This window comes from Chenopodium album, chromosome 22, assembly GCF_948465745.1.
Source record: "Chenopodium album chromosome 22, dcCheAlbu1.1, whole genome shotgun sequence".
Taxonomy (NCBI): domain Eukaryota; kingdom Viridiplantae; phylum Streptophyta; class Magnoliopsida; order Caryophyllales; family Amaranthaceae; genus Chenopodium; species Chenopodium album.
Window position 1 is genome coordinate 31,725,464 of NC_137855.1, and position 26,381 is coordinate 31,751,844.

Sequence of the window (26,381 nt, forward strand, 5' to 3'; positions counted from 1 at the left end):
CAATCAAAACCCTAGAATTTTAACTTTATGCAAAATTGAACAAGGGTTAAGGAATTACTCACCTAATTGAGACCAACATTCGATTTGCGACCTTCGAATTGCTGATTGACAAAGTCAAATCCGAAATTGGGGAAGAAAATCAGATCTGGAATCAATTAGAGAGAGAGGGGTTTTTTCGTGGGAAAATTGGAGGGAAAAGGGGTGTAAATAGAAGAAAAGTGGAGCACGTGCTTGTTACGTGGGGGTCAACGCCGGAATCCGGTGGTCAATGGCCTGAAAGTGGGGGTTAGTCTTCCTTTACAAATTTTTTTTTTTAAAGTGGTCTGACTTTGCCAAAAAAATTTTATAAGATTGTCCCAGACAAAAATTGTTTTATAAAAGGTTGTCCCTGACAAATTTTCCTTAACTCTTTATAGCAAACTTAACACACCTTACAACCACACAAAAATAACAGCATATGCAAATAAACTGGAAATCGACAAAAATGAAAATAACATAATTTCTTAACAAACTTTCCCGCCAAAAACAACACTCTCAAGTCCAGCTCCTCATTACTCTGTACCACTGCAACACTTGGTATTAGATAAAAAAGATACTTCAGCTGATCCATTATAATGTGTTTCCGTACTAGATGTAGAGGAAGCTGCAACATTGTCATGGTTTGATTCGTAAGTTGTTCCAGCAGTCAACACTTGCTCGAGTTTTGAGCTGGTTTGTTCTTCATCGGTTTGGGCCAATTTGAAATGACGAGACTCTTCTGTCTCTAGTACAAGTAGAACCTCTTTCATAGATGGTCTTCTCTTACCTTTCTTATTCAAGCATTGTGTTGCAAGATCAGCAACAGTGTAAAGCTCTTCCTTGGAACTCTCTTTCAGCAATTTAGGGTCCACAATGTCAAGTAATTGATCAGAGTTTTTCATATGTGAAAGAAACCATGAAACCAAACTTCTATCTTGTTCGCACATAGCACGTATGGCCTTTTGTCCTGTTAAAAGTTCTACAAGGACCACGCCGAAACTATAAACATCACTCTTCTCAGTATATTGGCTTGTCTCAAAAAATTCAGGATCTAAATAACCAAATGTTCCCTTAACATCTGTGCTTACATGGGTTTGATCGGGAGCCACATTTTTTGATAACCCAAAATCCGATAACTTTGCCCTGTACTTATCATCCAATAGAATGTTGGAAGATTTGATGTCCCTATGAAGTATAGGAACATAAGAAAATGAATGAATATAAACAAGTGCTCTAGCTAAATCGGAAGCAATTTGCAAGCACATTGTCCATGTGATTCGAAACTCTTGATGTAGATGATGGAGATGATTGAAAAGAGTTCCATTGGGGATAAACTCGTAAACTAGTAACGGGACTTCCGATTCCAAACAGAATCCTAGTAACCTGACTATGCTCCGATGAATTACTTGAGACATGATAACAACTTCGTTGATGAAATCTTCTTGTTGGCTTTCATTCAATGTGGTAGATTTTTTTACAGCAATAAGTCTCCCTTCACCTAGCATTCCCTTATAAACAATACCTTGCCCTCCTCGTCCAAGTATCCTACTCTCATTAAAGTGGTCTGTGGCTGTTTCCAGCTCATCAATGGTGAAGAAATATGCTCTTTCCATTAAGCGTTCATCAGACGACATACGACGTCGCAACAACAAACCACCATTTTTCTTGAAGTTGTTAGATTTTTGCTTGACAAGCTTTCTTTTTTTGTTGATAAAATACAACCACCACCCAACTGGAGGCAAAAGTAGCAATCCCAATGCTGCACTAATATATACAGCTACTTTTGGAAAAGAATTGACACACCGTGTTCCATTCTTCCGACCATCTCCATGATATCCTCTTGGACAAGAGCATTTGTAGCCACCCTCCGTGTTTATACAAATATGAGAACAATGAGTACTTGAAATATTTGTACATTCATCAATATCTGCAAGGAATTTGTACCAAGAGCTTTTATTAATTGGAATTTATACCAAGATGTTAGGGCCTATAATTAGTGTTTGTATTGTATAGTTAACGGGCCTATTTCTTGAGCCCTAATCACTTGTATAAATACTCTACTCTACACTCTAATGAAACTACGGAAAATATTTTCGTGACATGGTATCGGAGCCAATCAATTACTCTACTCTACACTCTAATGAAACTACGGAAAATATTTTCGTGACACAAGAGCTTTTATTAATTGGAAAAAAAACCATTATTCCCTCAATCCTTTTATTATATGTTGTATTACTTTTTTGGGTCATCAAAATTAAGTGTTTGTTTTTATTTATAAGTTGTACTTTTTGCCAATATTATTCTCTTTTTATGATTTGTGATCATTTTTCTTTTTCTTTTTTATACTTTAACATTAATTTCCAATACTTTCCCTCTCCTAATTCTCAATCACTTTTTCTTTCTCTCTATCTCTCTCTAACCCCACATGCATATTGTACTCCAAACATTAGTTTTAAGCAATATTTAACTTTCTTAATTCCCGCGTAAAATGAGACATAAACATGTAAAAAAAGGATGAAGGAAGTATTGTATTGTAGACAATCCATTCACATGCCCATCCCTAGGGCAGGGCATAAGCTGTCGTCGCCCTAGACCCCAGGCCAGGGAAGAAGCCCAATATTGTTAAAACTTGGGAATTTTTTTAAAATATCCTACTTAATGATACACAGTACAGCTTTATATTTTCCAAATTTCAACTTTCAAGCAATACTAATATAAATCCCGTGCATGCACGAATAGTAGTAATATCTTTATTTAACTTATTAATTTAAAGATTATCCTAATTAAACTTTAATAAAATTAATTTACACATAAATATGTCTTGCTTTTTGAATTTGTAGTACTTATATTAATTTTATAAGAAATTATTATGTTTAATATTTTTTTAAAAAAATTTAATTTTCATTTATACGTTTTTTTTTTTGAAAGAATTTGTAGTACTAACGTTTTCCTTATTCGTTGATTAATAAGAATTTTATCAATTAGTGATTTATTGAATAATGTTATTTCAACTATAGATTTGTTGTAATATAAAAAGGAAAATTATTGCTATAATAAGTAATGAAATATCATGTATATACTTATCCTTTAAAATGATAAGTTTTGGTAAGATTTAGTAACAACTGTAATAAAAAAAAAATTTGGAAAGTAAAATTAGGCATTAAATGATTTCACCAACTTATTTTTACTGAATTGAAATTATTTTTACTGTAATTAAATTATTTTTACTGATTTTCTATTATAATTCTTCTTTAAGAAAACTGAATTTTACTGAACTGAACTTATTTTTACTAAACTGAAATTATTTTTACTGTACTGAAATTAATTTTACTGAACTGAACTCATTTTTACTGAACGGAAATTATTTTTACTTAATATTATTATTTTAAGGTGAAAAGAATAGGGCCAAAGTGACACATGTTATTTGAGATTCGCCTTTAGTATAGGTTTATTGATGATTATTGATTGATTGATTGATGATTGATGGATTATTTACTATCTAACTTTGCCCTTAATTATTTCCTCAAATAATTTTTGCCTTGGTTGTTCGATTTCCCTATCATATCCTATAAAATTATTTCATGTCATACTATAAAAGTCAATTTGATAGAAATTTTTATTCATGTGAAAATATTATTTATTTAAAAAACTTTGACCGATGAACATTATCGTAAATGTCCAATTGAAAAAGTTTAAGACTAAGGTAATAAGGGATACAAAAATTAGCTAAGAAATATAGTTTCTTTCCTTGTTGTTTTCACATAACGCTGGATGCTCATTAAGGATTTTGGATTATTAACAATTTTTAGCTAATGAATAATTTGGTTTTTAGACCATGTACTAGTATACTACAATAACATTTGGGTGCTGTGAATCTGTGATTGATATATACTCGGTATAATGTTATCCATTAAAGCTAAATGCATTAATTAGTGATAGTGACCCTAATTTTAATTAATGATATTTATTTTTCTTATTGACCATTATATCAATACTTGCATTACAAAGTACTCGTATATTAGTTTTTAATGTTTCAAAAAAAATAAAAAAAGTATATTAGTTTTTTATGGCCTTTATTATAACCCATTAACTTTTATTATTTTAATATAAGGAAAACCTTTTTATTTATATGTAACAACCTCTTTTCTTTTTATTAGCAACACTTAACATAGTGATCCTAATATGATAGTAATGTGAATTAAATCTGTTTAACAGTTTGCATGGTAATCAAAGTAATTTAATAAACAAATAAGATTATAAACTACTCCTAAAGTACTATATGTCTATATTATATAACGATTACCATTTCTTTGTAGTATTTAAAGAGTCTTCCATTAAATAATACCCAAAGCCAAAATGTTAAAAAAAAAAAGTAGTAAGTACTAATAACTGACCTGTACATCCGGGACGAAGATAAGGATTACCCTGGTAACCAGGAAGACAACTACATTGTTGGCCATAGCCACCGCGGCCAGGCTTATAGTCGAGACATTTGATGTTAATGTGATTAGTAAAATCGTTATATGATACTGTTGGATAATTGGACGAAAAAGTATCATACCGAACAAACCAATCGATGACGACCGGAACAGTGTCTCTTGTTCTGTTGGCGAAGTCAGGGTCACCAAGATCAGCAACGTTGAAGTTGAACTCACTCGGTTTCCCTATGAAAGCGTAGCCATATGGGTTACGCTTGTCAACCGTTGTGTGGTTCTTAAAACTACCTAACATTAAGTTATATTTATACATACCGGTTGGGATGGATGTTTGGCAGCAACCAACCCCTGAACACGACCCGTTTACCACGTCTGATAAGTCTTTACACCCTGCAATGCACCCACCTGTGAAAGCATATTCCTCAGAGGCCCCAACCCTGCCAAGTACGGCATAATCGTCACAGCCAATGGTGATAAGCTTGTTCTCGGTGCAGGAATATACGATTGGATAATCTGATAAATCTGCTTCATCTTCTACGGAAGTTGAATTTACAACTTCTCCTTGTTTGTAGATTGCAGTTGCCACAAAGCTCTTAACAAGCATCTGCCCGTTAATTGATATGTTAAGAATCTCAATGTTTTTGTCTTTTAAAAAGGCTTTAGGAGGATGATGGGCTGATTCGACGCAACTTATGTTGTAGAATTCATTTAAGAAACATGCATCTCCGTCTTTGCTGCTGCCGATACCATACGGGTAGGGAATACTTATGTTTCCGCAGCTAGGTTGGCAGCCTGGTTTCGCAATGGGGGTTGCCGAACTTAACCATACCAGTGGGAAGAGGAAGCACAAGACTCGTACCTTTAACATTTTTTTTTTATCTTCTAACTTGGCTTCTCATTTGTGGTTTATGATATTGTTTTATAAGGTGAATTGTGAAATATACACAATTCTTGTATTTATAAACAAAGCTAATACAAGATGCATTGACTTGAGTCAACCTAAAGATGACTTTGGCCAATATACTTATATACATATTCAATGCCATGTTACGCGTCCGGTCCCATATTCTCCGTGTATTATTGAAAATACTCTAGAAGTTGTTTTATATTATTGCTCATTTTATCATCAAATGAACAAACATATACCCTTGGGCGTATCGTACATCCAGTTATATATAACAATCTCTCAAAATACTCCATCTCTATTTTATTACTTTATTCATTTCTCATGATACGGGTTTTAAGAGGAATAGTAATTTTCCTAACATGGGGTTTAAAGAGGAATAGTAATTTTCCTAACATGGGGTTTAGTAAGTCACGTGACTTACACGTGCAAGTTCAATCACGAAAATTAAGTCAACTGTCAGAATCTGGGGCAGGTGGGTCTTAACAAATAAAATTTTAAAACAGGTGTGCTTTGACAAAAAAAAAAAAAAAAAAAAAAAGAAGATGATTTTCAACAAAATCTGTATTTTATAAGATGGTTTTCAACAAATTTTTCTTTTTATTATCAATAATTAAATATATTACGGAATTATGGTTGAATTTGAGCACCGACAAACGTGACTAAAGAAATACATCAACTAAAAAGAACGGGAGAAAATATTATTTTATAGGAAATTTTGCAAAAAACCACATTTTATAAGCAACTTTTTGCAAGAAACCACCTAATAAATTTTTTTTTTTTTGCAATGACACACCTTAATCAAAATTTTTTTTGCAAATCAATACCTTTATGTCGGAAAATGAGGTTTGACCCCATTTTCCGGCGTTGACTACCCCAATCTACCCACGAAACCACCTCTCTCTCCAGCCCCACCCACGAAACCACCTCCCTCCTAAGCCCCTCCCACAAAACCACCCTTTCATGGCGTTGACCACCATAAACACACCCCCTTTTACGGCGTTGACCACCCTAAACACACTCCTTTAACGACGTTGACCACCCTAAACCCTCCTCTATAGCCCTAGCCACCCTTCTCCCCTCCACTGTTAGTTTTGTGGGTGCAAATGGCGTAGTCAACGCCGGAAAATAGTGTTTGACTCTATTTTCCGGCGTAAAGGTATGGTTTTACAAAAAAAATTTGATTAAGGTGTGTCTTTGCAAAAAAAAATTTATAAGGTGGTTTCTTGCAAAAAAATGCTTATAAAAGGTGGTTTTTTTTTGTAAAATTTCCTATTTTATAATAGAACTTAAGTTAGTTGAAAAACTAAAATAAGAAGGACAAAAACAAAAGTGAGTATAGTGGAGAGGAAATAAAATATGAAAAATATTAAAATACGATTATTGTGTTTTTTTTTGGTAAATAGTAAAATGTTGTTAAAAGTTTCTAAAAGAATAAATGGAAAAAGTAATTAAATACAAGCACAAAAGAAAAATGTGAAGCAAGTAACAATATACGGAGGAGGTAACAAATTTGCAAGTGAAAATATCACATCTATTCTATTGACTAATATTAAGACAAAACAAGTTAACATCATCCCTTCCCCAAATTGTTCACACACTCTCCCATGAATTTAATTCCGCCAATTTGCTATGATGACATCAAAATTTTTTTTTTAATTGTTTACTTTTTTTTATTTTTTTTATCCTTTTACCTTTGTTTTTTTATCCTATAAACTTAATATTTGAATGTTTAAAAGTATTCATTGTGAGTTTCTTTGGTATATTTTACAAGTAATATGCTACAATAGAAATTATTAACCACGTAGATAGTAAATTTATGTGGTAGAAAACTTTCTTAATTTACATTATAAACAAACAGACCTCATCACAATGAGTTTATTAAATATAACCATACATCACGATGATTCACGAGAACTATATTAGTTTAATTAACATTTCTTCAAACACCCTTTCTCCATTCTTATGACGTTTCAATTATTAGTGAGCAATGTGATAATCTTTCATAAACAATGATTGTTTTGCTGCCCTTCAATAATTATGGTACCACCGCGGTTTGTGACTATAAAGTGCAAACTTTTAGAAAACTAAGGTAGAAAAACTTTGAAAGAGAAAATTAGTGGAAATAGCTAGATAACTTTTTAATAAAAAAAGACTTAAAAAGAAAATTCATGGAGAGTCTGAAAAACAAAATTAATAGAGATTAACCAATTCGAAAAGAATTGATCCATGTACTGATCTTGCATATAATATGCACCGAATGAAAGCAGTTTAAGAATAATTAAAGTAGGCGGCGGGCTACAACAATATGATTATATAAATGAAGGAAGCTTCCATTATAGTCGGTCGATTATTATTTATTACCATCGACTACATAATATGTTAGATCTAGAGCTGTCAAAAACCGAACTGTTTCGAACTGTTCCGAAAAAGAACAGAACCGCTAAAAACCTGTTATTATGAAGCCGTAAACCAACCCAACTTGATTTTTTAAAACCTGAAACTGTACCGATCCGAACGTTTGAGAACCCTTAATGAACCGTACCCGTTATCAAGCCGAACTGATACAACCCGAAACCGAGAACAACCCAAACCGAGTACTTCTGAACCCGATAGCAACCCAACTCATTGTAAACCGAAATCAACCTGACAAAAACCCGATAAATCCAAATCGTTTACAACCTGTAATTGGTTAGGATTGAATCGTTTATAACCCATAATAAGTTATGACCGAACCGTTTATAACCTATAAACGGTTATAATCAAGCCGTTTATAGTCCGTAAGTCAAAAGCTAACTCTAGTTTGTTATTATTATTTGATCCTGAAAATCATTATACAAAAAAGGGACATAAAACTAAACATCTATTTAATACTCCATATGATCTACTAGAATAACTAATTAAAAAAATGTTGAGAATATACTAGAAGATATAAGTTAACGAAACCCGTTTAAAATTGGCAAAACCAGTTGTCAAACCGACTGAGTTCAACTCGAACCGATTATGACCTGAACCAATTACAACCCGACCCGATTATGACCCAATGTGTTAACCCAAAACCCGCTTTAAACTAACAAACCCTGTTTTTAAACCGACTGAATTTCACCCGAACCGATAATGACCCGAACCAATTATAACCCTACCCGATTAGAATCCGACCCGAAAAGAAACTGTAATAAAAACAAACCAAACCAAACCGACACGAAATTATTTAAAACCAACCAAACTGACCCGATAGTAATTCCAACCCGTTAAAAACCGACCCGTTACAAACTGAAAACTAATAAACCGAACCCAAAACCGAACCGCAATCCCGATCGACACCCCTAGTTAGATGACTTAGATCTACACCGTTGTAATTCTAATTAATTGTAAAATCTTTATCGCCTAATCTAATGCTTGGTGTTAAATACGGGTCTGGGCCCCACCCGTCATGGGAGAGTGTAAGTCCACCAGTTTACAAGACCAAGGAGATTCCACCTCAAAACCATATGACAATGAGGGGAGTAGCCTCTTAGTATTATACTAGGTTAGGCCTCGTGCTATACACGGTAATTTTCAATAATTATTTTTTAATTAACGCTATGTTTAATTATTAAAATAAAATATGTCAAGTTATTACTTGGTAAAATGGGTGTCAAAAAAAATATAACTCGGTAAAATGAATTTGTTATGAAAGAGTATTATTAGCAAAGTAGATATATTAAAATACGCATGTGTATATATTTATATTTATTCACCAACAAATGTATATCATTTTAAATATCTTAACAATACGTAATCAACTTGTAAAAAAAAAATTTTTTGAAAAAAAAAACTGTAAATAGATTTCATTTTTACATACTATTATTCATCTCTCTTACCTAGTATTTTTTTTCCTCAATAATCAACCGATTTAAAATATTTTTTATACTCGTATCTTTCTTGGCAAGCTCATAATTAAATACATGCAAAAATCATTACAAAAAATCGTTGTTGTAATAAAGGTATAGAGACATAACATATTGTTTACAAAAAAAAAAAAAAAAGAAGGAGAACACGACATTGTTATGTATGTCACAAATTATGTTAAAAATTTGAATTTTTTTTATTTTACTTAATTTTATGGTATCAATATATATATATTATGGGTCTTTTTTGACTATTATTTCTGTATATAATTTGTTTCCTAAATAGTTTTTTTTTTTAATAAAATAAAATAAAATAAAAAATTAAAAATAATTGAAAGACACACTAGGAAATGACAGTGGCGGATCCAGAAAAAATATTTAACGGGGTCAAAATATATTTAGTTAATTTTAATGGGGTCATTTGATATAAAAATAACTAATTTTATTGAAAAAAAATTAATTTATTAAGAAAATTTCTTTTTTTTTTTAAATTCAAGTGGGGTCATGGGACCCCACTCAAATGGCCTAAATCCGCCACTGGGAAATGACATGTGTCATTTTTGGTGTGTCTGTTGGTATATAGTTATTGATATTGGTGATAACTCTTGAATTCTTTAAATTGTGAGATTCCATTACCACTACACTCCCCTTTATTCTTTTAGTGTGGAACAAGAGAATGCTCACATGTGGGTTGTTCATAGGCTCACACTTGGGCAAAACATGTTGGAGTGTTCATCTCAAGTTCCACATGGAAAGATTAATGAAGTGAAAAACTCCTTATAAGTAAGAGCACATTCCATTACTGTGAGGCGTTTTGGGAAGGGGTTTAAAAACAAATTCGTGTGGACTAGCCCCAAAACGGAATATAATACTAATGTAGACTAGAGTGTGCATGCGGTCCGTCAAGGTGGGTGACTCGGCCCAACATGTGATATTAGAGCCAGGTTCGGCGGGGATAGACACGGGCGCTATGTGTGTAGGACGTTCCATCAAATTAAATGTGTGACCTGCCATTGTAGTACCTTGCGTCGAAAGTTGTCCTAATATTGTGGCTCATGCGGCGCGTCCTTTGGTGATAGTGGCGGTGCAAGATAATTTCGCTGGAGGGGAAGCCGAAGTTAAGTGTAGTAGTAGTATGATTGATCGTAGGGGAGTAAGAGACTATGGTAACACATGACTTAGGGCCTGTTCTCATACGCTGAAATTCAATTTAGTTCACTTCAGTTCACTTCAGTTCAGTTCAATTCAATTTAGCTCAATTCAGTTCAATTCAGCTCAGTTCAGTTCAGCTCCTAATTTCCTTCTCTTATAAAATATTCATTTCATTTCAATTCAGTTCAGCTCAGCTCAGTTCAGTTCAGTCGAGCTGAGTTCAGTCACTGAGAACATGCCCTTAATCCAATAAATCCAAGAATGACTAAGACGAAGGAAGCAAGAGTGGTCCATACGAAATCCCACTTGATACGGTCATAAGTTTTCTCCATATCTAATTTAAGAGCTAGTCATCCTTGCTTATTTTTAGACTTAGTAAAGAGATTCAAAATCTCATGAACCAGCAAAATATTATCTTTAATAGCATGGTCAGGGGCAAAAGCATTTTGGGTTTGTATTGGAAGTTACGGAAACTAAATGGTTTCCTAATTTAAGTTAAGCCTTTCAGCTGCTTGTATACTACTTTAAGTTAGGCCTTTGAGTTGCTTTTTGTGCATTCTTTAACTTCCATTCATTTAGTATTCCACTTAGGATTGTATATAAATACTCCTATAAACTTAATGAGAAGACCAAGACATTCACATTCAATATATCTTTTATCATGGTATCAGATTTCCAAGGTTAGCGATCCTAAACATTTTTTGTTACTAATACTCAACACACACGACACCATGAGCCCACAAATGCAACCCAACCACCTCCTATTTACAACATAGTGCACCAAGTGAGCATTCAAAATCAGCAGTCAGTAGCTCATCTCTTGATGCATCCAACTTGCATAGCTCTCCTATTGATTCCAGAGAACCTGATTCAGTTGACGAAAGTCCAGTGGTCGATTTACCACCTCGTGTTCGTCGTCCGCCATCTTGGATGTCAAATTATATATGTCACTCTGCCCAATCTACACACCCCATTTCTACATCAGCAACTCTTCATTCCTCTTCGGCTTCCTCAGGTATTCGTTTTCCTATTGCCAATTATGTTCAGAATAGTAATTTCTCTAACACACATAAAAAATATTTGGCTGCTATATCTGCTAATGTTGACCCCAGAACATATAAAGAGGCTGTCCGTGAGTCTAGATGGAGAAATGCCATGCAAACTGAGATAGATGCACTTGAAAGCACTCATACATGGGACATCACTGATTTACCTCCCGGTAAGAGAGCTATTGGATGCAAGTGGGTCTATAAGACCAAATTTACAGACAAAGGGGAAATTGAGAGAGATAAGGCACGTCTTGTTGTCCTCGGAAATCACCAACGACCAGGCGATGATTTTTGCGATACTTTTGCTCCAGTAGCCAAGATGGTTAGTATCCGCACCTTTCTTGCAGTTGCAGTCGCCAAAAATTGGGAAATTTATCAACTTGATGTCAACAACACCTTCTTACATGGTGATTTACACGAAGAAGTGTATATGAAGCTCCCTCCAGGTTTCTCCCCATCTTCTTCTCAAAAAGTATGTCGTCTTCGTAAGTCATTATATGGACTCCGTCAGTCCCCTCGGAATTGGTTTGCAAAATTGACATCCGCTTTGCGCAAGTATGGATTTCAACAATCTCATGCCGATAATACATTATTTACTCTTCGAAGGGGGATGATATTTTGTCTGTGCTAGTGTACGTTGATGATATTCTTGTGGCTGGAAATAACCTTGTTTTTTGCACATCCTTTAAGCGATATTTACATGATTGCTTCAAATTAAAGGATGTGGGTCCCCTTAAGTACTTCTTGGGCATTGAGTGTGCTCGGTCGCCAGAAGGCTTGTTCTTATGTCAACGTAAATACGCCCTTGATATTCTTGAGGAGATGGGTCTGACATCTTGCAAACCTGTGGACGATCTCATTACTGCAAAACCACAAATTGGCCCTTGCATGCCAAAGGTGCATTGTATTCGGACCCTGCTCAATATAGACGTATCATTGGACGTCTAATATACCTCAGTATCACTCGGCCAGATATTTCTTATCCTTTTCATATATTGTCACAATTTATGCAAGCACCTTGACAAGAACATTATGATGCTGCTATTCGTGTTTTAAAATATCTTAAAACTCATCCTGGTCAAGGTGTCTTACTTCGTGCACAGTGATTTACAACTTTATGCTTATTGTGATTCGGATTAGGCGAGTTGTCCTATTTCTCGTCGTTCTGTTTCTGGATATTTTATTATGCTTGGGTCTTCTCCTATTTCTTGGAAAACCAAGAAGCAAGCTATAGTTTCCCGCTCTTCTGCTGAGGCGGAGTATTGGTCTATGGCTTTTACATGTGCTGAGATCAAGTGGTTGCGCAACTTCCTTGCTTGTCTAGGCGTGTCTCATCGTAAACCTGTTCGTTTATTTTGTGATAATCAAGCTGCTCTTCACATAGCTGCCAACCTTGTTTTTCACGAACGTACAAAACACATTGAAATAGACTGTCATTTTGTCAGGGAACTTCTACTTGCTCGTGTCTTTGCCACAGTCCATGTTCATACGTCTCTTCAATTGGCCGATATCTTTACTAATTCACTAGGGGCTGATCAGTTTCATTTTTTACTGTCCAAGTTGGGCATTCACGATCCTCACGCTCCGACTTGAGGGGGAGTATAGGAAGTTACGGAAACTAAATGGTATCCCAATTTAAGTTAAGCCTTTGAGCTGCTTGTGTACTACTTTAAGTTAGGCCTTTGAGTTGCTTTTTGTGCATTCTGTAACTTCCATTCATTTAGTATTCCACTTAGGATTGTATATAAATACTCCTATACGCTTAATGAGAAGACCAAGACATTCACATTCAATATATCTTTTATCAGTTTGACCAATAATTTTCTTAAGATAGGGCTTAAGACGAGCAACTAAAATTTTCAAAATTGCCTTTTACAGTACATAGTAGTATAAAGACTAATAGGCCTATATTGACTAGGTTTAGTAGGATTATCAATTTTAGGAATCAAAGACCATGCCTAATTATTTGCTATGTTGAGAATCTTCCTGTATTTTGTCTATCATCTATATAGCATTTTCTTAATTAAGACTTGTCTATTTGGGATTTTGATGGCCTAGGTATTACAAGAACAAGGAAACCTGTTGGAACTTGGGGATCCAACTCTAGGCTCGAGTTACTCCAAAGCTCGCTGAAGCATTGAGATTGCTTAACATAGCTCTTCTATGTACCAATCCATCTCATAGTCTTATACCTTCAATGTCATCAATTACAAGTATGATTGAAGGCCAAATCCCTATCCAAGCACCAATTGTCAAACTTACAGGAACGAATGATGAATTAAGGTTTAAGGCTTTCGAAAGACTGTCACAAGACAGTCAAGCTCATGTTTTAGGGAGCTCGATGTCTAGCCAATTGTAGAGCATGTCCATAGATGGAGCATGGACAGATACTTCGATTTCTATGCAAAGCAAGGAGATTAGTGAAAAATTCACCCTCAACATCAAGGTTGCTTCCTAATGATGTAAAGCCAGAGTAATATGAACAATTGTTGGTATAAAGGTATTTATTTTTTTAAATTCTAACTTGCTAGTGTACAAGGTTAAGTAGCTAATGTCATTATTAGAGTTTCTATTACAAAGAACAAGAAGGAAATTATACGTGCTGTTATTTACAAGGAAATAAAAAACAGCTACAAGAAGTAGCAATTCATTATTGTTGGATTTCGAGAATCCTCAAATTGGAGTGTGTACCATTGATCAATATATATAAAGGTTTACAAGAGTCGTAATCCTATTTTAATTAGGATACGAGGTATAACATAATGTATACAATATAATCCTAATCTGTGACAAATATTATCATAAACATAATATCTATCAATTATTATTCAGCTTTTGTATAATGATAAATTTGTCTGACTAATCATCATAATAATAAAGAGTAATAATTGCAATAGGGCTTCTAACAAAGTGTAACCCTTCTGACCATAGTAACTCACCAAACCTGTGCTGCTCATACCTTCCAGGTTTCACTTTGGTGAAACTGATATTAAACTTCTTTTCTTTTCCATATTTCTCAAACTTCAACACATTAGGCTCCACTGTGACAGGAACTCCTACTGGGTGGCGAACACGAGCCACGTAAACTCTCGGTGAACCAACGTTCTTCAGAGTCCTACTGACAGTGATTGTATCATTTAGATTGTTGATCATAAATGAAGGGTAGTTTAAGTTCCTAACGCTAGCCAAGGCCTTTGACGCGTCTGGACATGTGTGTGAACCATTGGAAAAGATTCCAAGCTCGGTTTTGTTGAAGAGAACAGCACATAAGTAGTCCAAATAATCATCTGTGGTTATGTCATAGACTAATCCAGGGTCCATAGCACGGTTTGGTCTAACATGTCCTGCTCCGTAGCTGAATGGGTTGGCCTTTGTGAGATCTAACTCCTCCTTTATCGAGCTACCCGTGTTGTCTCTAGTTCTAGCTATTAAGAATAAGAAAAAATATATGCATCACAAACTAATTGAAAACTGTTGAAAATATTAAGGAGGTTTGTAGCAAAAACATAATTAATTACCAGTAGTCATAATAGCAGCAGCACTCCATGTAGGGTAGCGTGCCTTGAAAAGACCCACGATACCAGCAATATGGGGACGTGACATAGATGTACCAGATTGAATCATGAAAGCTCTACTAGTACTGGGTTTTTCTGTTGAATCTATAGTCCATGCCCCTGTAAATGCCGCGACCACATTCTCTCCTAGTGCCGTGATATCAGGCTATCAAGCAATTCAGTAGACTTTAGCGTATTACAATACCCACAAAGAGACAGATTATATTTAAACTTCACTCAACGATCACTAATAAAGCTTAGGACAAACCTTCAAAATGTCCATACATGGGCCTCTGGAGGAGAATATAGCAACACGAGGAGCAGGTTTATCACCATACTTTATAGTTGGGGAAGTAATGTAAGCCATGGGTTCACTGCCAATACAATCCAACAACATATTAGCAAAATAACTTGTAAAACAAAACTTCAATAATAAATGGAGAGAAATCATAAATGGAGAGAAATCATAAGTACTTTGTGGAATTAATGTATTCAAATAGAGCTAATCCATCTTTATAATTGATATGTACTGCAGTAAGGAAATCAGGATCAGCCAAAACTTCATTGCCATCGGATTGCTCGTTGCAAAGAATCATGCCAACTCCTTCAACAAGTCTTACTTGCCTCTCCTTGTCCACTCTTGTATTGTCTCATCCTATCATACATACCAATATCTTGCCTTTTGCCCTTTTCAAATCCAGTGTTCCTGCCATACAATTTATACTGCTTGCATAACACACGAATCAGACATGCAGTACAAGTTATCTATGAGTAATTGATTGTTGAATCTTACAAGCATATACATAAAAATCAATAGTTCTTACGCATCAGTGGCAGAAGCATATGGAAGTTTCGCGTCTGCTGCAGATATAAGTGGATATAACTTATATTCGTTCGAACCTTTTGACATGCTCAAACCCTATCATAAACTAAATTTCTTAACAAATGTCTAAGAAAATAAATTTTTATGTTAAAACAGTTGGAGTGAAGAATACAACCTTAAGTTGGAGTCCATTATTGAGCTTAACAATGCTCTGAAACTCTCGGTCTATAGTACTAGCGTGACAGTAATAATCCAGGGAGAAGTATTGGTAACAGTACCTCCATAAGGTCCTGAATTTCCAGCAGGATACACAACAATACCTTTTTGAACTGCATGAAAAGCTCCAATTGAAATTGCATCTCCAGAATAATCATAACGACCGTCTGAAAATCCACCAGCTCCAATTGATAGGGACAACAAATCAGCACCGTCGTAAATGGCCATATCAAGAGCTGCCATGATATCAGAAAAGCACTCTCCACCGGTACTAACTGTTGTCCAACAAACTTTGTACGCAGCAACTTGTGCTCGAGGTGATCCACCTTTTGCAGTACCAAGTTCATTGCCATTTATGGTTGCTCTTTTGACAAAGTTTCCTCCTGCTGTTGAGAGGGTGTGTGTTCCATGACCATCAAAATCGCGAGCTGATTCCATGGATTCTGTCACATTTTCTCCTTCGGCTTTATATCCTTTGTTAAAATACCTTGCTCCAATCAATTTCCTACAAAAAATAAAATAGTTTATAATTTTAAGAATATGAAATAGAAAATAATTTGAAGATTTATTTATCAAATTAGTCATGAAGCAATAGTATGGCTTTGAATTTGAACCTGTTGCAATGCACACCACCAGTCATGTTGCTATTTTCGCAAGTACCCTTCCATTTGGACGGTATAGATCCATACCCTTTGTCGTTGAAGCTCTCAGATTCAGGCCAAACACCTTTATAATAGCATGATCACCATTAATACAATAGGAAGTGCTACTAAATATGTTTTTAATAACACTTCTATAATACTAGCTAAAGAGCAACCAGTGTCGGAGTAAGGTACACGTATTTAAAGATCCCCTAGATGAATAAAGTCTAACAAAACTCGTACACAAAAGATTAAAATATATACTAGTGTGTGTGTGTATTTGTGTGTGTGTATATATATATATATGTATATATATATATACATATATATATACATATACATATACATATACATATATACATATACATATACATATACATATACATATACATATACATATATACATATATATGTATAGATTATTGACCCTTATGAGGTTTTAATGATGATGTTAAGAATTGAGCAAACTTCCATCTAATAAGGATTTTCTAGTGTTGTGATGTTTGCAGGTTCAGTAAGCGTTGGGAGCTGAAGTAGGAACTGAGACAAAGGAACTTTAGAAGATCCATGAGGACAAGTAAAGACAGAAGAAGAGTTCCAGAAATGGAACTTCCCGAAGTTTCTTAATAAGAACTTCAAAACGGGTTGTAATGACCTGGTTCCGGTGTAATGCTGGGGCAAGCCTCAACAACCAAGGATCAGTGCAAAGATCGAGATATCAACCGAAAAAGATGGACTTCATAACTTATAGTTGTATAAAAGATAAGTTTGTTTTGTAAGTTGATGTAAACATATTAATGGTTATTATGCATGGAACTTATTAGAAATCAGATAAAGCTTGGCAAGCTAATCAATTCGTAAAAGATAATTATCAGTTTAATGAAAAAGTATTTATTTGATTTTATCCTTTAAAATCTGTTTTAACTCGGTTTTATCTTTTCATAAAATTCTATCTTTCAACTAAAACGAATTTGATAAAATTTGATTTTCAAATAAAGTGAAATTAAATCTGTTTTGGTTTCGGTTTTAAAGAGATAAGGTTAGATTTCTGTTTAACTTATCTTATTTGCAAAAACCCTACTTTGTGAGCCGAGGAACCTCTATAAATATAGAAGTAATTCAACAAAACAAAATGAGAGTTTTAAGCGTGAAAACCACTTAGTGCTTAAGAGTAAGTTTGCCAAAGGTTTAAGCTTCATCATTTTGATTTCGGGTTTCATGTGTAGCTTTCTATTTATGTGTTAGAGTGTGTCTTTGTGTTGTAATTGGTTTTGGGGTGAGATTGTGAATTCTCTACAAATTCACGTTTGAGTGTATGAGTTTGAATTCTCTAAAATTCAAGTGGTAGTTAGTCACCCCAAGTGTGTCTTGGGTTGTACAGTGAGAAAAAGGAACCTGAGTGTGTCTTAGGTCGAGAAAGGAACCTAAGTGTGTCTTGGGTCGAAAAAGGTGCCTAAATGTGTCTTAGGTCTGATAGGATAGGTTCTTATCAATTGACAAGTGTCCGTGGAGGAACTTGCAAAGCAAAGGTCATAGGTTGTATTAGGAGAGTTGCCTATTATAGTGGAATTTGTTTATAAGTCCCAATAGGGCCGAGGTTTTACTTCCTGCTAGGCACTGGATGGTTTCCTGGTAAAACTTGATGTGTGCTTTAAGCTCCTTTACGTTTTGTTTTTAATTTCCGCATAAGTTCCGCGATTGGAACCTACTACTATTCACCTCCCTTCTCGTAGTAGTTCATCTAAACTAACATAGATAGATAGATACAGAGAAATACCTTAATCAAGATTGGCAATGATAACATCTTCACCAAATCTAGCCTCAGTCCATGACAAATCTGGTATATCTTTTTTTTTCCAACATCATGTAATCCCAAGAATATGTTGTATGCTTTTTCAAACCTTTGTTGCGGAACACTGATATCACATCTTGATGTTCTGATTTACACATAATTTACCAAATAAGACATTTGTATTATATATAAAGTGATGCATAAGGTATATAAATAACAAAAACGTATCTTCTAGTGTATTTCAAGTTTTTGGAGGTAATTTTGAACTCATTATATTTTAATTAATTATTAATATATCTTGAAAAGAATTATATATTTATCAACGCATCTTGTGTGTGGCTAGTCACACTATCTGGCCGCTAGTAAAAATTTAAATTAACCGAGTAACTCATGTAATCCCTATAATGCTAACGAAGTAACCCCATAATAGCTGATGTGTGGCCAACATGGCCGTTCCTAGTATTTTGGTGGCTGTAGACACCTACATTTGGCCTCAAGTCCCTAAAGGAAGTGCGATGATGTTACAAAAACCCGTTATTCATGCTAGATCAAAGTTGAAGTGTTTATGGACTACGAAAAGCATTATGAAGTAATTTAAAACCCATATTTGAGATCAAGTTATCTTAGAGCCTTGTCCGATTACTAAGTAGGCCTAAAACATGTTCATACATGTTTAAACTTGATTAATAACGGACCCAAATGCGTCAAATACAATGATTGGATCCAATAGAACCTACATTGTTGAAAACCGAGACAAACAGATAAACCAACCATAAAATTCCCATACAAGGACTATACAGATGGATAGCTCTTTCAAATAGCTTTCCAACGGTAAAGTATAAGCCCAATTCCAAGCCAAAACGAAGATGTTATGATCAAAACACTAAAAACCGACACCCTTGCACTCCAACGGCCATAACTTTTAATCCATAACAGATTTTAACCTAATTCTAACGGAATAGGAAAGTAGACATCTAGAGCTTTCCAATGATATCTCACACGCCTAAATCCGACTTTGCAATCAAAAGTTATGGAAGTTTTAAAAACGCGTTTTCGTATAAGGCAAACCCTAAACCTAGATTCCTACGCATATAAAAAGGGGTCTTTGCATAGCTCTAAAGACACAGAAAATCAGAATTAAAAACCCTAAATTTCTGAAATCCCTAATATCTCAAATTCTCTTACTATCATACTACTTTTCCCTCTTTCTTCCCAACTACTTTTCAACCCTAATCCATCCATTGAAGCCCTTGGAGGTACAAAGAAGAAAGAAGGTCCATAAACATCTAAGACGGAGATATAAGCATACATAGAAGAACGGTTGGTTTCCTGAGCACTTAGATAAATCACTTTTCTTTTTCTTGTTTAAATAACTTTAATTGATTATTTAGTGTTGTTTGATCATTTTAAACAAACTTTTAACTAATTAATTCACATAGTACTCTTTCGTTAAATAAAGATTAGAATTGAATTAATTAATTGTTGTTTGATCACTTAAGCCAAGGCGAATATTGTTTATTTCTTATTCTTTTCACGAATTTGATTAAATAAGAATAACGACCTTACGATGTAATTCCTACGTGAATTAATGCGTGTAAATAAAATCAACTAACTTAGTTTTAGGTATCACGTTGCATATATTGTTTGGTGATGAAATTGTGCAAAGGAAGAGCTAGTAGAGGCCGCAGTAGGGCTAGGATCGCGATTCCCCTCCAAAGGAAACGTTATCTTAGTACCCTCGCTCCCGAACTCATTTCTGGTTTCTAAACCAATTTGGGCATGGGTAAACTTATGATTCATGCTAAATATCCCTTGAACTCTACTTGGGAGAAAGACATGAATGAGGTTTATGAGTTTTCCTAAAACTCATTGGCGACTCCTACTTGTTTCTTATAAAAAAAGCGTGTATGATAGAATCATCTCTAATTCAAGGTCTCCCAAACAGTCAGGTATTCAAATCCTAATACACCCTAACAAGTGTAAAGTCCTAGGCTTTAAAGGGCCATGGGCATCTAAGGAGAAGGATCCCCAACGATGGGAACACCCTCCTTACAGTGGCCTATGGACAAAGTTGCAAATTGAGACCCTTATTTCACTACAAGAAAAAGGTGAATTAGCAACGGAATTTTGCGACTACCATAATAATTAGTTGCAAAAATAATTTTAGCGACTGAAAAAGACGAGTAGTCGCAAATTTTGCAACCGAATTTGCAGTAGTTGCTATGCGGTCGTTAATTAGCGACTGATTTTTGCGACTACTATAATAATCAGTTGCAAAAAATATTTTTGCGACGAAAAAAGACGAGTAGTCACAAAATTTGCAACCGAATTTATAATAGTTGCTATGCGGTCGCTAATCTGCGACGCTCTTGTAATAATTTGCAACTAACATGGTAGTCGCTACTATTATTTTAAATATTTATTAAAGAAATTAAAAAAAAACCCTTAGTATAATAAAAATAAAAATAAAAAAAACCCCTTATTCCTAAAAAAAACGGAAAAAAAGGTTATTGCCGCCAAAAAAATAAGAATGTTCAATCAGTCTTATACTCTTATTCACCGTCAAAAACAAGAACTATCATACTCTTCCTAAAAAAAAATCCTTAATCATTTAAAACAAAACAAAAAAAAGAAAAAAAAAGAATTAATCACTCAAGTCTCAAGATACACGCAGAAGAGTTTTTCAAAGAGAATCAACCCTCAGCCCTCACCGTCGTTCTTCACCTTGTGTGTGTTGTTAGTTGAGGAGTGCGTTTTCGCAGTACGGCGATATCGAGGATTGTAAGGCGGTTACCGATAAGATCTCCGGGAAGTCGAAAGGGTACGGGTTTATACACGTAGAAGGGTTTTTCAAAGAGAATCGACCCTCAGCCCCTCACCGTCGTTCTTCACCTTCCTTAGCTCCGCTGCGCCATCACGTCTCTTTCCAGGTAAGTGTAAATGCCTTCCACCCTTCGCTTATTGTAATTTGTCGACTATGAATTTTAGGGTTATCATTGATTTTTCTTTTTTGGGTCCAATTATTGATTTTAATTTGGTTTCCATGGTCTAATTGAAGTCAATTAATTAAAAATCAATCAAAATTGATTGAGTATGCAAAAATCCCGAATGATTTGTTGTTAATTGAATTCTCGTTTTGCTCTGAATTCCTGTTCATTAGAGGGTATTGAGGCTCGCTAGTTATGATTGAATTCTTGTTTGCTCTGATTTTATCATGTTTTTGAGCCTAATTTGCTGCTGGTTGGTTGTCATGGCAACGGTTGTGGGTGGTTGCTAGAATAACAGTATGTTAATTGAGTTTGCTCCTAATTTAAGTACGGTCTGATGCTTCGACGTTGTACGGAGTTGCTGCGATTTTTTTGCTGTTGATTAGTCATTTGATTTTTAATGGTGTTACTAAGTGTCTCTGTTTTGGGAAAGGTCTTGTTGGTGGGTCCACTACTTGTGCCATCTTCTTCTTCATTTTTTCATGGTTAGTTTGCTATTCTTTTCAATTTATTTCTAATTTTAGTGATTTTTGATGATTTCTGGTAATGCCCTTTTGATTTAGTTTGTTAGGGTTTTAGGAATTTGAATTTGATATAACTATGTTGTGTTGTAAATTGGGATTATTGATTTCTGTTGTTTATTGGAAAGGTAAGAAATTAGTTTTACTAGAGTGCTTTCAACTATGATTGATGGGTGGAATCCGAAATGCAACCCGTTTCGTGGTGTTGTGTTGGGGGTGATAATGTGAAGGTAAAGCATGGTTTTTGTGTCTTAGAGTACCCCTATTTGCCTTAGGAAAAAGACGTGGATTGTCGAGATAAATGAGGAATGTGTGTTGCTGAATTTGCTATCAACTGCTAGTATGTATTCTGGGTTGAATATTATCAGCTGGTTTCGTGGTGTTATGTAGATTGATGTGCTGATTACTAAGAATATAAGATAGATTGTACTGGATTGTCAAGCTTCAAGCCTTGTTCTTGAGTTTTTATTCCTTTCAGGGGATGACTAGGTAAGGACGCAAGGGGTGGTTCAATTTGGTTTTATTTTAGGTGATGAATTTAAATTCATCAAGTGTTTGTTGGATATAAAAATTTACCTTGACCCGGCATCGAATGCATAAATGCATTCACTCATTCTGTTTTCTGAGTATCTGCTTGGTCTGAATTGAATTCACTTCACCTCTATATAATGTGTAATCATGGATCACTTATTTGGAGAATTGGAGTTGCTTTTGGATTGGAAATGTGTTTGGAGTTATTATGAAGTTAAATATATTAACAAATCATTAAAGCGAATTGGTGCTGGAGTTATGCATTTCAACTTCAGGTTTCTTAGTGAACATTGATCAAGACGTGACCCACAGGATTAAGTCAGGGTGGCTTAAATGGAGAGCGGCCACGGGAGTGCTATGCGACCGCAGCATTCCCTTAAAGTTGAAGGGAAAATTCTACAGGACTGCCATAAGACCAGTGTTGCTCTATGGTACAGAATGTTGGGCTTCTAAGAAAGAGCATATTAAAAAGATGGAGGTTACGGAAATGCGCATGTTAAGGTGGATGTGTGGAAACACTTTAAGAGATAGAATCAGAAATGAGGTTATTCGCAAGAAAGTAGGTGTGGCGGGCATTGTAGATAAATTAAGGGAAAATCGTCTGCGTTGGTTTGGACATGTAAGACGGAGACCCGAGGGTGCACCGGTGCGAAGAGTGGAAGAGTGGGACCATGGAGGGATTAAACGAGGAAGAGGGAGACCAAAGATGACTTGGTTGGAAGGAGTGAGGAAGGATATGAAGTGCATGGATTTACGTGAGGATGAAGTTTTGGATCGTAAGGGATGGAGGAGAAAGATTTATGTTGATGACTACACGGAATAATCAAATTTGGTTCATGTTAGCCGACCCCACTTTTGGGATTAAGGCTTTGATTGATTGATTGATTGGTTTCTTAGTGAACATATAGCTGGTGTGAGTTGTGCAAACTACTTGGGTAAGGACTCAGGGAGTCAGGGGTGAAGAACTTGTAATTAAGCATGCAAGTTTCTTGGTCATTCACTGTTAACTTGACTAAGAAACTTTTAATAGTGTTAATTACATACTACGTATGTTGATTTTGATATCCTCACATTACCCACTACCCTCATATTCTTATCTAGGTTGAATAAGGTGTATTCACTGTATTATTGTCATTGTCAAATTCGGTTTTATTTCCCAACATCTATGTGACATCAACCTTGGCCATTAGATGAGGATACCATTAGATGAGGATAACCACAATGCAAATTAGGCTCAAAAACATAATAAAATCAGAGCAACTTAGGGGCAGCAACTTAGGGGCTAGAATAACAGTATGTTAATTGAGTTTGCTCCTAATTTGAGTTGTGGGGCAGCAAGTTATTCCTTATTACGCTCTTGTAATAAGGTGTTAGTTAATTGAGTTGTGTGGGGCAGCAAGTTAGGGGCTAGAATAACAGTATGTTAATTGAGTTTTTTTTTTTTTGTTCCTATTAAGTTTCTTTTTTTGGTTTCTCTATATATATGTTGTCCCACCAAATGAACAATCTGAAGTTGGGCTGCTTTATGTTAAATAAATCAGAAATAAAATTATTAATGTATAATATGCTATTTTGAGTTAAAATAATTTACTTTACTTGTTAATTATGTGCAGCGTACATATACTTGGAGAGCCGAGTTCGATGCTAAGGCTAGGAGAGAATTTGACAAAAAAGCTGGGGACCGACTTAGGGGTACATTGAACCAAGTTTTCAAAATGGTTCTCCATAAGCAAGCTAGTTTCATGACAGACACTGTTCGAGCTGAATTCATAAATAAGCGTAAGCATCCTGATTTTGTGAAATGTTCTAACCAAGCAAGAGATAATCGGTTATCTGGCCAAAAAGTTTGACCCTGGCCACATATCTACTCCTCAAGTGGTTAAAAAAATGGTAAGTGTATGATTTTAGCAGCAAACTTATGATTTTTAATATAAGATTGAAGCAAGTAGAAACTTTTTAGCCACTAATATAGATGACTATAACTGGTCTTTATTACAATTGCTCTGTAGTCTATGTCCCCCTATTTTTTGTTGTTTTATTTAAGTGCTAACAACTTCTTCTAATACAAGGCAAAGAAAAAGGATGGAATTTTACCAACTGCTGCTGAAGTCTATGAGAGCACTCATTCTGTTTGTGTGGGCAATGATGAAGTTGAATTGATGGGTGATAAGTCTCAAAAAGTCATGGAATGATTATACTTCTATATTTTTCTAAGATTACAAAAAGATATATGGTAGTTAATGTTTGGAGATATAATGGATTGTTTATTTGTTTGTGTGATTGAGTTGGAGGATGAGAATGATTTGCCGGCATTAATCATATGATTAATGTGGTATGGCATAATGTGAATTGAAACAGGTTTATTTTGAAGCCATACCCTATAGGAGGGAATTCTTCAATTTACAAAGGAGACTCTGCCGAAATTTTTACTAATAACAGCTTGGACCCTCACTGCCATCAATACCATTTGCTTAGACCATCACCTAACTTTTCACTTTGTAACCAAAATCTGATGGTATCTAAATAAATCAGATGGTATCTAAAGGCAAGTTTTTACTGCTATGTACTGATCTGATGTCCAAAATGAAAGACTATAAGATAACAATTAAATTAAATTGTGTTTTAGAAGTCCAAACAAGTTTTTATCCCAGACGATGTCCCGAGTCATTGCTTGTATTTTTATTATAGTTGTTTTTTTTTTAAATGTATTTAGTTTATTTAAGTTTTAACATTTGAGATCATAGTTACTAATACATATCTTAATGCAGGGAGAATATATGGAAAAACTTGAGGAATATAAGAACAAAGGAATTGAGATAAACCCCGACAAAGTCTACTTGGAGGTTGTAGGTGGGCAAAAGAAAGGAAAAGTCTACGGTTTAGGGAGTGCTTCACAAATGTATTACAAGAGCGATCCTACTTCTCAATCTACTGCATCATCTTCCACTCCTTCCATGATTTCTCAATTAAGTTCTCAAGTTGAAGAACTAAAGAAGATGGTGGAAGAAAACCATAACAAGGTGGAAGAAAGCCAAAAAATAGCGGCAGAGAGCTTAAAATGTGCTAAGGAATTCGTCGAAAATCATGAGATCGAAAAAGCTACATGGAAGAAGGAAAAATTAGCTATGCAAAAAACATTGCAGGAAATGGCATCATTTGTAAAACAAGTTTACCGTCCTTATAAGCCTCCTACGCCTGCAGTCACCCGCTCTCGTGATACAACTAAGTGATTTTTATTTTATTGGTGGTAATTTTATGAACAACTGGTCTTTTACATTGTCATTAGTTCTTATTTGAAGCAACTTTTTTTATATGGGAGGTGACTTTTGGAACAATTAGTCATATGAGTTAAATATTGTTTTTTAATACATTGATACAAAATTGATTATGTTTTGGATATTTGAATAAAATTAACATTTTGGTTATTTGAATTTATGCGTGGGTACCATTTTTTTGTGATTGATATTGGTTGTCGCTAAATTATGGTCTCAAATATTGATCACCAGTCGCAAATATTTAGCGACTGCAAATTTGGTTTAGAGACTGATTCGTTAGTTGCAAAATCATTAGTCTCAGTAGTCGCTAATTTGTCACAAATAATTAGTTTTGTAGCCGCAAAAATTTGTTTCGTAAGTAGTTGCTAATCCGTCGCAAAAAACATTAGTCTCAGTAGTCGCAAATCCATCGCAATTAAACTAGTCTCCGTAGTCGCAAAAGTTTAGTCTCGTAGTCGCAAAAGTTTGGTCTTGTAGTCGCTAATCCGTCGCAAAAGTAGTCCTAAAACATTGGTCTAAGTAGTTGCTAATCCGTCGCAAATAGTTTACGACGGATAATAATTTAGTTGCTAAAATTTGAAAGTTAGTCGCC

General features: G+C 34.9%; 3 protein-coding genes across 3 annotated transcripts; 1 reads left to right on the forward strand and 2 right to left on the reverse strand.

The window, feature by feature from the left end:
* Window positions 1-551: 551 nt before the first annotated feature.
* LOC145604188 (wall-associated receptor kinase 2-like) lies at window positions 552-5,058 on the reverse strand. The gene is made up of 2 exons (XM_081660130.1): window positions 4,413-5,058; window positions 552-1,945 (listed from the first exon to the last, which is right to left on the reverse strand). Exons 1-2 carry the CDS (start codon window positions 5,056-5,058, stop codon window positions 552-554), a joined length of 2,040 nt encoding a protein of 679 aa, XP_081516256.1.
* An 8,569-nt stretch (window positions 5,059-13,627) lies between these two features.
* Window positions 13,628-18,633, reverse strand: LOC145604190 (subtilisin-like protease SBT5.4). Its single transcript, XM_081660131.1, has 10 exons — window positions 18,585-18,633; window positions 16,657-16,768; window positions 16,061-16,547; window positions 15,828-15,922; window positions 15,624-15,709; window positions 15,478-15,532; window positions 15,272-15,377; window positions 14,968-15,169; window positions 14,409-14,874; window positions 13,628-13,751 (listed from the first exon to the last, which is right to left on the reverse strand). Exons 1-10 carry the CDS (start codon window positions 18,631-18,633, stop codon window positions 13,628-13,630), a joined length of 1,782 nt encoding a protein of 593 aa, XP_081516257.1.
* Window positions 18,634-21,221: 2,588 nt separating this feature from the next.
* On the forward strand, window positions 21,222-25,943 carry LOC145605593 (uncharacterized). Its single transcript, XM_081661665.1, has 2 exons — window positions 21,222-21,405; window positions 25,283-25,943. Exon 2 carries the CDS (start codon window positions 25,292-25,294, stop codon window positions 25,742-25,744), a length of 453 nt encoding a protein of 150 aa, XP_081517791.1. The 5' UTR covers window positions 21,222-21,405; window positions 25,283-25,291; the 3' UTR covers window positions 25,745-25,943.
* Window positions 25,944-26,381: the final 438 nt, after the last annotated feature.

Excerpts from the sequence above, each read along its gene's own strand:
- LOC145605593 (XM_081661665.1), top strand. The coding sequence starts at position 25,292 with ATGGAAAAACTTGAGGAATATAAGAACAAAGGAATTGAGATAAACCCC.
- LOC145604188 (XM_081660130.1), bottom strand. The coding sequence starts at position 5,058 with ATGCTTGTTAAGAGCTTTGTGGCAACTGCAATCTACAAACAAGGAGAA. Across the intron at positions 1,946-4,412 it reads TCTTCGTCCCGGATGTACAG|ATATTGATGAATGTACAAAT; the intron begins GTCAGTTATTAG and ends AATTCCTTGCAG.
- LOC145604190 (XM_081660131.1), bottom strand. The coding sequence starts at position 18,633 with ATGTGTAAATCAGAACATCAAGATGTGATATCAGTGTTCCGCAACAAA. Across the intron at positions 15,923-16,060 it reads GGATTATTACTGTCACGCTA|GGTTTGAGCATGTCAAAAGG; the intron begins GTACTATAGACC and ends AGTTTATGATAG. Across the intron at positions 15,170-15,271 it reads CATGTATGGACATTTTGAAG|CCTGATATCACGGCACTAGG; the intron begins GTTTGTCCTAAG and ends ATTGCTTGATAG.